Below are 12,313 nucleotides of genomic sequence, written 5' to 3' on the forward strand. Positions count from 1 at the left end.
TATCTCCAGTTTTGCTCCTGGTTGAGCATTGAAGTCGATTAATGAACGATGGACTTTTTTAGTCTAACCTTCTTGAGAGGTATTCCCTTGTATCTCCTTCCTGAGGCCAGTAGACTATTCACTATATAAACTTGACTGGTGTTTGAGGTGAAGTTTTTTGCCGGCCTCAGCATGCTGTTATTATACATGGAGTTATACACTTCTTCAAGTTCCTGTCCAACAATCTTTAAGCAAATGTTTAGTTGCTGTGACATTTGTAGCTTTAGTTTCACAGACATCCATACCAGATGGTGCTACAGATGTGGAGAGTATGAATCCTCCACATTTGTTCCCTCTGTCACATTGTAATCTGTCACATTGTACATACAATTTCTGTTAAGACACTATATATTTTACATATTCAATTTTTCTTTTTTTTCCCTTGTATTTAGCCAACGGGCTAACTGGGACCTTCAGAGGGGAATTTCGTACTCTCTCATGTGGAAACGTCTGTTAGCATGACAAAGATTGATTCCGATTCTCAGCCCCTTCTGCATCTTGATTGTTTTTTCATTGTCACCTATTCCACAACTGCACATTTCAGCTGCTGTCTGACTGCTTAACCAGCAGCTACATGTTGAGGACTTTGAAATCCCAGTGAATCTAAAATAAGTTCAGTGTTGTGTCCCATCGGGACTTTGGGACATCTGAACCCTAAATTTCAGATGCATAATTCTGTGTGTTGTCCCAGTTTACATCTTAATCCTGCTTTGCATAGTCTGTGGTAGACCCCTGCCTCCATGGGCGTGTTCTGGTGCTTCCCTTCGGGGCTTCACTTCTCAGCCCCCAGTACAATGTCTTACCTCTCAATCATGTAGCTGAAATGATCAGCGACCCTGTTTTTAAGTAAGTGTGATTGTAAAAGAGATCTGTTGCTGCAGAGAAAACATTGAACAAATGTGAGGAATCAGATCACACATTCTTTTATGTCAGTCAAGATGCATTTCCATGAGTCACCATGGCCCTCCTTAACTTCATTTTGTGTTAATTTAAAATACAACTGAAAAAACTAGGAATCCATTCCAAAATGAATACACACTCAGTGATTTGACTGAATGTGCTATATTTACATTTTGCTTTTCTCCTGTCAAACCATTTTTCCATTCAAATATCTGGCCTTACAGAGGTCATTTGTGTACAGTGATTTGAATGTGAAATGTCCCATGTGTAGTTTTACTACTTGCACATTCTGGTAGTACTCAAAAAGGGACAAAAAGAACTCTAGAAATGTGACAGTCAGAAAGTCATGTATATTTGATAACAAACTAACCTGTATGTTGTAATTCATCTAATACCTGTTCAATTTTTTTTTTTTCATTTTTATGCTTGTTTCTCCACCAAAATATACAAATCTATAGAAATCATTTGTCACATTAGATTTGTTTTGGAGTGTCCTGAACTATTTTTGCGTCAAATATGAAATTCCTTTCCATCAAATTAAATAACATTAATACCACAGTCAATACAGGTTTTACTCGAGATGTCACTAGCGTTTCAGACGTCTGTTGCTGGTGTCGCTTTAAGGATGTAGTTCAGATGGTTCACTTTGCTGTGCTGCTGCTGTTAAGTGTAAAATAAAATATATCTCTGAACAGGTGGTGCGACATGTCAAACCATTTTTCTATGACAAGGTATGGTGGTATTGTCAGGGTCAACATTTTCATTCCTTCAACAACATGAACACATGCAAATTTTTCTTAAAAAAGACTGTTCTTTAGGCAGCCCATTAAATTGATTGGCCAATTGATTGCACAAAGGCAGTCAAACCGGTACATTAGTCACAGTCAGGCATAAACACACACATACACAAAGTATATTGTCACTCGGGCCAGTTGTGCGCTTCTGTTTCTGATTTCTGGTGTCACATTTCTCATTCAGGTGAAAAAACAAATTGCCTTTATACAACTTTACAGCTACACATTGTTCAGATGTGGACTGGATTGTCCCGTCATCCACTTGTTCAAATGAAGGTCGTCTTTACGGCTGATGGTCTTTGTGATGGAACTCTAACATACACGCAGAGCAGAATCAGATAATCTTGACCACAGGAAAGTATTTGTGTGCTGAGAAGTCGAATTCTGGGAGAAACTGGGGATGTAGAAATGAAACATTTTACTCCAATCAAGTTTTAACAATATGGAGGCTGCTAAAAAGAGAAATTAACCAACTTTAAATGAAGCCTATCACAATGTGTGACCACTAAACACAACTGCATACACATTACCGACTATTAATGCTTCACTTCAAGATTTTAATTGCTTTCTTTAATATTGCAGTTTAACACAACTTTAATAAACATACTGTATCTGCATTCACGGAACCAAAGAGCAGTCCAGGGAATGTGCTTATCATGTTACCTTGGTTTCCTTCTTGTGCCCTCCAGCCAAGAGCTTCATGACTACAATGTTGGGCTTGGCCACCTTCAGTATACGGTTCACCTGTTGCCAAACATTAACTGGTTATGGAATAGCAGAAACTCTTACAATATAAAAAACACTACACAGTACAAACCATTTAAATTTTCATACCCTGAAATTATTTAAGATGTAAATAAGAGAATCTTTCCAGATCTAACTAGACAAAAACAAATATCTGATATAGTAAAATTTTCTGACCTCAGGGTCTGGGCTAGGCAAATTTTCAAGGATAAGTTTGGCTTGTTGGAAGTGTTTGCTGGCAGCCATATAGAGGTCAGCAGAGCCTGGTGGGGGATTGTATTTCTTCAGGTCAGACATCTCCTATAGAGGGCGACAAAGGCAGAGAGAAGGAAAACAGGAGTTCAAAAAGAAAAGATAACAGGTGACAGGAATACGATGTGGACAGGGGTATTAAAAGAGGTAAGGAGAAGGATGGATAAGAAAACATGTTTGTGGAAGTACCTTGAACTGGATGTAGTGCACTGGTGGAGGTGTGACCACACTGTTGAATGGAGCGAAACGATGCTCGTAGCGAACCTGCTCACTATCCAACTCAAACTGAGGCTTTCGCACCTTACCATCCATATCCAAAGCTACCATTGTCTGAGGGTAGAAACAGAGAGAGGGCAATACTATAGTGTGTGTGTGTGTGTGTGTGTGTGTGTGTCTGCGTGTGCAACAGGAAAAGAGAGGAGCAAAGTGAATACAGTAGTTGCCCAGTCCTACCTTGTACATCCCAGCACACATATTCTGGTATGCTTGACTCATTGTTGTCTCTTTGCTGAGGGGACGGACTGTAGAGGAAATCAAGAAAGAAATAAAAATCTATCCAACGTTACACTTGTATATTTTTCATGGTCATGGTTTACGTAGTCTCACTAAGAATCAGACCTCAGCCAGACCTACCCTTTTTCTTCTTCTTGGTCTTTTTGCTGCTGCGACCTTTTAGCTGCTCCTCCAAAATCCGTTCCTCTGCCATCTGAGAAGAGTCGGCCCGGCTCAGAGTGGACATTAGCCATGCGTACAGGAACTCTGACAGGTACCTACAGTCAAAAACAGTCATTCACAGATGAACTTGTAAGATTTTGTGTGATATAAACTCGTCACTCCAGCTTCAAACTGAAGTGTGCCCTCACCAGTAAATGTAGTAGTACTCATGCATGCTGTACAGCTCCAGTTCAAAGCCACTCAGCAGGTACTGGATCATGATTCTCAGGTTATGGTAGAGGATCCATGTGCCGAGGCAGGCCAGATGCTGCCGTTGAGGCTCAAGTTTCATAAGCAAACTATGCAGAGCTGCATCCACCTTCTCTGCCTGCAGAATGGAAAAGTAAAGATCAAGGGGTTCATTCATGTGGAACAAACAGGAGGATCTTCAGAGAACGCTTAAGGTCACCTCATCCTGCAGCGTGGCAAACTCTTCAAGAATGTGACCCAGTTTGTCTCTTTGTCGAGCCCGGTTGTGTCCATGGATCTGGATCAGACTGCAGAATGGCTGTAAGGAGAATCGATATGTTGCATAAACATCACCAGCTACATATGAATGTCATAAAGAATTGAATTTTCTTGGCTGTCAGCCAAGTGACAATAACATAATGCACACATTCGTCACATAATAAGAAAAATCCTTATTATTTTTCCATCTCAATGGATGCCATGTCTAACAAACCTGTTATGACGTACCTACATTACACAGTATGTTATTAAGAAGCTCCACCCAACTCAGGAAATTTAAATGTATCGAAACTACAGTCACTAAGGTAGACAGCGATCAAAAGGCACTGTAACATACCCGAGAGCAGTGTGTTACAAATGAGTCAATGTAGTCCTTGGCCTGATGGTTATTGAACAGACAACACCTGGATAGAGACGGGTGGACATATACGCACAATTAAAAATAATGCCTTCCATCAAATGAAATGCTCTGACTATTTACTTGTGGAGTGCTTAATCAATAAACCAATGACAAACTTACTTGTAGGAGAGGACAGGTGGGCTCACAAAGTATCTCAGAGCATCTTTAATCATGTCCTGCATCAGGTGGGTCCCAAACACTTTCTTATTATCAATCAGGAAGGTTGTCTTGATTTTGACAAAACAAAGAGTTTAGTTCTCATTTACTGAATTTTGCCAGTGATATATTTTTAAGGTCAGGATTATATTGTGGGCTAAAAGTTGTATTAACTTTGACATATGTGACATTAAACATCAGTTATTAACTTACCTGAAGAAGAGATCTAGAGAGCACACAGGGAGACTGTTCGCTGAACTCACAGAAGAAGTCCTGGTGAACCCACAAACACATGATTCCAGTGTCTTTATCACTGATGGTGTCATGGACATTTATAAAAATATAAAATATGAAAAGAAGATGTGTGGTTACCAGTATTCCATGCAGATTGGTGGTGTTGATCACATCACAGACGGTCTTAATGCGTTCTATGAGTTTGCCAAAATAAGCCACCATGTCTTCCCTCTTAATGATCTTGGCATAGCGAGGAAATGTAGGTGGTAACAGTCTCTGGTTTACTAGGGGCTCAAAGCCCATCATGATAGGGTGGTCTGTAGCACAAGCAGAAAGGATCTTTTTACTGGGTGCATTTTGTAACTGTCATTATCCATAAAAGGTTATGAAGGATTTTACTGTACATCATCACATCTATCAAAATAACTACAAACCTGTATGAATGGAAAATGGAATGTATATGCATATAATATCAACAAGATCTTTGTGTTACCTCCTTTGGTGGTGTCGTTCTGTGACTGGATGCCATACTGAATACTGGAATGAATGGCTGATAAGAGGTCTGCCGCCTGTGCCACAAGCTTTTGGGCTTCCCCGACTGAGCTTGTCTGTAGAAAAGACACAACATTCAGAAAAACAAAGAAGAAAATCGTTTAACAGACAAATGACTGTCTCTACATTTTAAACTCCAATAGAGTGCTTGGTATTGGAATATTTTTAACTTCATTGTAGTCAGGTTTATAATGTTTTTAGGTATGTTACCTCTTTCTTGGTAAAGGTGATCAGTGCAGTCAGGAGAAGGCGTGTGAACTTGATTCTATTGAAAAGTGCCAAAAACTGCTGATGCTAGAAAGGAATGACAACATCAGAATATGCTCGCATGTAGATGAAATGTATTTAAAATATAACTCACAAATTTGAATTTGACACAAGAAAATACAAAGGGTTGACTTCATTTATTTATTTTGGGTTGGCCCACTGAGACAATATCTATATTGGGACTGAAGTTTTCAATATTATAATTAGTTAATATCCATTTTAGGTTTGGCGTCTGTCATTATTATTACTATTACTATGACTGTAATGAAGAATTTGAACATTCCAGAGTGACATCACAAAAGGTCATCAGATTCCCACGGGCTGATATAAATGGATGGAAAATACACTAGAACAACGTATTTTAAGTCTCCCAATATTAATACCATTCCAAAATAAAATAAGAAAACAAATATTAAAACAGCTATGGAAAAAGAAACAGCCAGACTTACTTCCAGCTCAACCTCTGGGTTTCGCTGCTCGCCTTGTCGACTGCGTGTGCTCTGAGGCAGAAGGAGAATAAGTGCGATAATAGTTATTATTTGTAGCAACAGTCTTTTATTGATACTGCAAACAAGCTGTGGCTTAAACAAGGAAATATATACCTTTACTTTCCTCTGCAACTCATCCTCCACATCTTTCAGCATACCTGGAGAAAAGAACAAATGACAGAGAAAATTGACGTCAGCTTTCCTTGTACCTTTCATACTTCTATGCCAAGACTATTAATATGTAATGTCTTCAGTAATCCACAGTAAACATGAAGCTCTAGGTTAAATGAACAATCACAATACAGTACTTGTACCTGTCACTCGAAGGTCTGTGACATTACTGGCCATTTTAAAGCCATAGGTCATGGCCTGGAAATCCTCCTACAGGCAAACATAAGTTATATCATCAAGACAACGTAATATGACACATACATGACCAGTTATGATAACTTTAAATGAATATTTGCAGCAAGCTGATTGCAGCAATCACTTGAAATGTTAATGTGTTATGTATTTAACACGAGTTTTAATGTCCCCTTTCCAATGCAGTATAACATCAAACAACCACAACACACTCCAAAGCTTACCTCTTCAAATACAGCAGCCTTGTTGACCTTTTCTCGGGCAATGTCACACACTTTCAGGATGCCCAGGGCAAAGGCTTTGAGGGCAGGTTCTTCAATCAGGTCGGGGTTGTGAACGTACAGACAGGTGAAGACAGTTTGTGCCAGGGAATGGCCCTCCAGCCATGTGATCTAGGGACATACATTCACATGCAAATATAACTACTGGGTTTCCTGCAGATATGCTGCATATGCTGACATATTTGATGGTTCATAGTACATGACTGCCACATATTCCAAGCATGAAGTTGTAAACTCAGGGTAACATACAGCAGGAGAACCAGTGGGAGGCAGTCAGCCACAAACTTTACCATCTTACCATTAGTGTAAACCCAACTAGTCCTCTATCCGCAACACATTCCTCTGGTTTTAAAATTTCAGGAACTCTTGAATGTCATTCAGGAAAATGTAAACCTATAAAATCATAACATCCAGAGACCAGACATTGTTTATCACATAGTGAAACTCACCAAACAGCAGAAGCATGTATCTATGATCCCGATGAGTTCAGGAAGACTGAGATCTTTTACCTTGATGGCAGCTTCCTACAATGAACACAAGAAAATAAAGCTAATCCCATAGAAAATTGTGAAAAATTCTATTACTGTATTTACTTTTACAATAACACCTCAACTAAATAGCCCTTAGTGGCATACATGGAAACAAAAAAAGTATTTCTTTCTGACAATGTCTTTCATTGTCTAACAGAGGAAAATGGTACTGTACCTTAATGGCTTGTTCAAAGTTTAGCACTTTCCTGTTGACTTGGTTTCCTATCATTCCGGCATCCATCTTAGGATCCATCATCTCTATGGCTGACATGGCTTCAAAAAGCCCAAACCTGCCCCCACAGCAGAAGGTTTGGTGTCAGTTTGTGTCCATGATACAAAGTTGTTGAACTTTGTAAACTCATACCAATGAGTGTCATTTGTAGAGTGATTATGCAGACATCAATATGGTTAAGTTGAATATGTTTGTGCCAAGCAATTTTCAATGTCCCATATTATACTCTTTTTTCTCATGGTATATAGAGCAAATTTCCCTGGTTGGCGGTCTGATGGATGAGTCCGGTTTGACTGATGCCTGGAAAATGTTACCGGACTGACTGCCCTGTGCCAGTTTGGCAGAGGAAGGATAATGGCACTGGGATGTTTTCCAAGAAACCACAGTGCTTGTGCATGTAAGACATTTTGGACATTCTCTATTTTCAATTTTGTGAAACAAAATTGAGAAATCCCCCATTTTGTTCCAGCACGACAGTGTCCCAGTGCAAAGAGCAAGGTCCATAACACTGGTTTGGTGAGTCTGGTGCTGATGAACTTGTCTGGCCTGCAATGTGCCTTGACATCAACCCTAATGAGCATCAACTACATATTAATGCCTGTGGGGCCAGGAATCCCAATATTCTGTCCAGGTGTATGTTTTATGTAAAATGAACACAGCCAACATTTAAGTATGAGTCTGCAAAAGCATTTTGTCCTACTCACAGTTTGTCATGAAGCAACTCTCCGAGGTTCAAATCTGCATGAATATAGGATGAGGAAGTAGAAAAGAAGACAATATCAGCCCATTTAGTAACTGCTCACATAGGAGCCTCAAGCACATTCACTGCTAGTGCCCATACCTTTACATGCACTTTTGAATTCATGTGTAATGTCAACCCAGTTGGCGTGGTTCTTCATCTTTTCAGGGACGCCAAGGCCCCACCCCGCATCTTCATCTTCAACTGCTGACTTCATCACCATAGTGATGTCTGAAGAGGACCATAAATCAAATCAAATCAAGGCAAAGCATTACAACAATTTCAAAGTAAAATATCACTTTGAAATTGCAGTTACACAGAACGGTAAAATGTAATATCAATTTGTAGTCATAAAATTAGCTCCTTGTTTTCAAGCAATTAACTCTTATATTAAACATTCCAATGGCATCCAAGTCCTACCAAAAATATAATCCAATTTAGCCAACAAAAGGAAGTCGCATAAAAGCCTTATAGAAACCATTTAACATGCTATATAGTGAAAGAACACATTGTCCAAAAATATTTCTTAACTTGCTGAGGTGTCTGTACTCACGACTGCCACTAAGCAGACATATGATCACATTTACTAATATGCAATTATTATATTAAAAGGTAACAGCAGCATCCACTGACATACCAATACCATAACATACTCATATCAACTATACCTGAACACCTACAGTAATACAATAACATTATGAGCAAGATACGTTCATACACCCCATCAATTTGGCATTAGGAGGCATTGTCTACAAAAAAGAACCTGGGCAACAGTCAAATAAACAAAAACACAGGGGTAACAGATGTTTAGCTTTTGTGATTTACGGAGTCGTACAAAACCAAAACTAAATACACTAAAAGCAATAAGTAAAAGGTTTTAAGTTTACTCCTGCGTCTAGGTAAAATGCAACTACTGTACCTATTATCAACGTCAAGGCAGCGGACATAGCATTTGCTACTTCGAGCAAGCTAATATTATGTCCGGCGACTGTATACTATACACACACCCAAAATACCACCCAATTAACAGGATATTTTAATTCACCAGGGATAAAACAACCAAAGTGCTGTCATAAAAAGACAACACTTCTTTGTAAATTAGCATATACCTCAGTATTTTACACTCACCATGTAGTTAATATGTAGGTCTTCCAAGTGTGGAAGACTGGCGCATAAAGTTGACGTCATATTCCACCGTACATATGGGAAATGTAGTTCTTTGAATGTATCGCCTTTCAAAACACACATTACTGTTACATTTTGATGGCTTTGATTATTTGATCATTCGGAACTTATCTTTAATCTTTGGCTCATCCAAAGCAGTGTTCTCCTCTCCTTATCTGGACCCCAAACCATAGAATAGCATTCTCTCGCGAGGATAACAAGCGATCACTCTGTCTCGCATTTACTCCGCTGTCACAATATCAGGGCGGTTCTAAACTACATTCATTGGGCGTTTCAGACAGCCTTCACTTGCACAGTAACGGGCACTGTTATGGTTTAATTGGTTCACACTGAATGGGACGACGGTTCCTCACCTTCGAGGTTTGTAACCCCCTCGTTGTTGTTAGTATTATACAGGACTATTACTTCAGCTAACGTCGCATGTGTGCTTTTTATTTAGCACTATTGTTAGCATATTCATTCGCTAGCCTCGTCGCAGTCAGACGGCCCTTATTGAGGGACTTGACCAGCAGGTGCCTCAGCTATAACAATAATAGAAGAAATGTGCCGTACCTAACATGGTACTTTGCTATCAATGACATGATGATACTATCAACCAAAGTACACCACAGGAAAGGCTGGTGTTTTGATAATAGATTATCATATATTTTAACCTTTATTCGTGAAAGGCACATCCATTTGGGATGATGACTCTGGCCAGACCACCATCTGCACCATGCAAGCTAGCCTTCATAACATGTCATTAGTAATAGTGCCTTCGGGAAAGCTTCAGAGGAATGGTACTCACACAGGAATCTTTGCTGTGTGACTAGGGTCTAATTCCATCTGTCCATGCAGGTAACACCTCTATCCTCTGATGTGTGTGTCAGGCTATACCTGTGTAGTAGTAACACGGTGGTAGCTCGGTCTGTCACTGTCACTGCGAGATTTGAATGATGATGAACCGTCATAACTCTGTTATTAAAGTACCATGCTAAAAGTATGCGTTAGAAGAAGTTGCATTGATCAAATAACACTAAAGAAAATAGTTTCAAATTAATTGTAAATTATCAATGCTATTCTGATGAAATGCTGATGCACATGAATGATCAATACTTGTGCTTTGATAGTGTGGGTCATAACATTATTAATGAAAGGTGTTTAAGGACGAATTCTAAGCTCTCTTTGTTGATTCCCTGTTTGCAAAATAGTAAAACAACTCACTTTTCTTGTCATTGTCACACAGGTGACATTCACCTTCCCAGCATGAATGCCTAATTGTGCTTAAAGACTAGATGGCTTCAAATCTTTGAATTAACTGACTGACAAGCCAACCTTTTAAAAAATGTCACTTTCAGGCTTTAGTAATTTTAAATGCGAGTTCTGGTTGACAAACAGGTTTAAATTTTGGTGGCTTAGTTTTTTGAGGGGTTTTGTCATGCCTCAGGCTAGTCGACTTTGAAACAGCAAATTCACAGAGGAGGGAAATTATGCAATGGCTGTCTGACATTTTCTTTTGTTTACCCTTCTCAAAATTGAGTAGTTGCACCCAAAACACCAAAAACTTGCACGGACCTCTTTTTTAAAGAATTCTGCAGATATCAAATATCAATAATAGAACTGATTTTAGGTAAACTTTTCTTTTTTTTAATTTCAGTGAAACTTTTATCAGTAAAATAATCATCTCCAGTTTTGGCCCATTGTGATAGATTTCATTCATTCTGTTCATTCATTCTGTTCATTCATTCATCATCGCCAATACCCACTACTTCCGCTGCTGCGGGTCGTGGGTTGCTGGAGCCTATCCCAGCTGACTGGGGGCATGAGACAGGGTACACTCCCTGCGTGACACCAGTGCACTGCGAAGCCACATGTAGACACTCAATCACACAAGCACACATTCACGCCTACGGACAATTTGAGACCAGCCATTTCGCCTGAAGTGCAGGTTTTTGGAGGTGAGAGAAAGGGTTTTTCAGTATTTTCATTTAATATTATTTCGTCTACCAATTCCTCTCTTTAGATATCTGAAACGGGCCACGTGGAGGTATCTTTTACAGTATGCCTTCGCTGGAGGGGGTAGCATACATCCACATGTCAAGAGCAGATGGAATTCTTTGTCATGATGTGCATCTCATAATTGTTTAGTTTTGGAGACATTCACTATGACTATGGTTTTTCCACATCAGCACAAACAGAGCTTTTTTAGTAGAGAGAGCATCTTTTTTAGTCAGTTGGACAGAAATTTTCCAGTTGTGTGTCTGGCATTATTTCTGTTCTTGGACATTTAATCTGAGCTATCCCTCTTCATCCGTAGGTTGAACCAACATGGACTAGTATAGCTGTGATAACTCAAATTCACTCTCCTGATTGTTGACCATTATTTTTTCGAGATTGTTATTGTATTGTTCCACAATTATTGTATTGTTTCCAGTCATTTTCGTTGTTAGTTGTTGTGTCTTTTATTGCCCAATCCTCTGCATTTAATTTTTTTTTAGATATAGAGGATCAGTTTTGAGCTGATGTTTTTGTGCCCTACTTTTTTTCCCTGTTTATTTGCTTTTTTTTATGCTTGACTTCTGTTATTTCTGGCTGGGCAGCAGACTAACCCTTCAGTTGTGTTTGACCGATCATCAAACTGACCAAGGGACTGCATAGTGAAGTTAAATGATTAGTCCAGCTTTGGGTTGATGTTTTCCCAATGTTTGATATTCGTTCAAAATCAGTTGGCACCAACCAATGTTGTTATGTAATCAGGAGTTAATACAAGTACTATGTCAGACTTGCAGTTCTGGTTTATTTATACTTTGCTAATTCTGTAATTAAAAAGGTATATGACAACAATTCCCCAAAACAATTCAATAGCACTTCTGATGTTGTTATGAAATAGCATGGGGGCATATTTTACCTCATTATTGTGCCGTAGAATGGACTCCTGACCAATTACATATAAGAGGGTATTGCATGGTGCTGTAAAATGCTAGAGCAGACATTTC

At 39.1% G+C, this 12,313-nt stretch overlaps 2 protein-coding genes across 5 annotated transcripts in view; one reads left to right on the forward strand and one right to left on the reverse strand.

Annotated features, from left to right (window-relative positions):
- Nucleotides 1-507: 507 nt before the first annotated feature.
- On the reverse strand, nucleotides 508-9,545 carry naa35 (N-alpha-acetyltransferase 35, NatC auxiliary subunit). Its single transcript, XM_068310375.1, has 23 exons — nucleotides 9,282-9,545; nucleotides 8,256-8,384; nucleotides 8,119-8,152; nucleotides 7,358-7,472; nucleotides 7,102-7,176; nucleotides 6,596-6,763; nucleotides 6,323-6,389; nucleotides 6,123-6,166; nucleotides 5,970-6,020; nucleotides 5,464-5,547; nucleotides 5,195-5,309; nucleotides 4,840-5,018; nucleotides 4,681-4,740; nucleotides 4,432-4,538; nucleotides 4,249-4,315; nucleotides 3,853-3,951; nucleotides 3,593-3,771; nucleotides 3,363-3,499; nucleotides 3,183-3,250; nucleotides 2,919-3,059; nucleotides 2,655-2,777; nucleotides 2,397-2,477; nucleotides 508-2,127 (listed from the first exon to the last, which is right to left on the reverse strand). Exons 2-23 carry the CDS (start codon nucleotides 8,374-8,376, stop codon nucleotides 2,068-2,070), a joined length of 2,175 nt encoding a protein of 724 aa, XP_068166476.1. The 5' UTR covers nucleotides 8,377-8,384; nucleotides 9,282-9,545; the 3' UTR covers nucleotides 508-2,067.
- A 38-nt stretch (nucleotides 9,546-9,583) lies between these two features.
- Nucleotides 9,584-12,313, forward strand: part of agtpbp1 (ATP/GTP binding carboxypeptidase 1) — a 31,859-nt gene continuing 29,129 nt past the window's right edge. For all 4 annotated transcript variants that reach the window (XM_068310517.1, XM_068310518.1, XM_068310519.1 and 1 more), the window contains exon 1: nucleotides 9,584-9,698. The gene's annotated coding sequence lies outside the window, so the exon portion shown is untranslated. The remainder of the gene's footprint in view (nucleotides 9,699-12,313) is intronic.

This window comes from Antennarius striatus, chromosome 3 (genome assembly GCF_040054535.1).
Source record: "Antennarius striatus isolate MH-2024 chromosome 3, ASM4005453v1, whole genome shotgun sequence".
Classification (NCBI taxonomy): Eukaryota; Metazoa; Chordata; class Actinopteri; order Lophiiformes; family Antennariidae; genus Antennarius; species Antennarius striatus.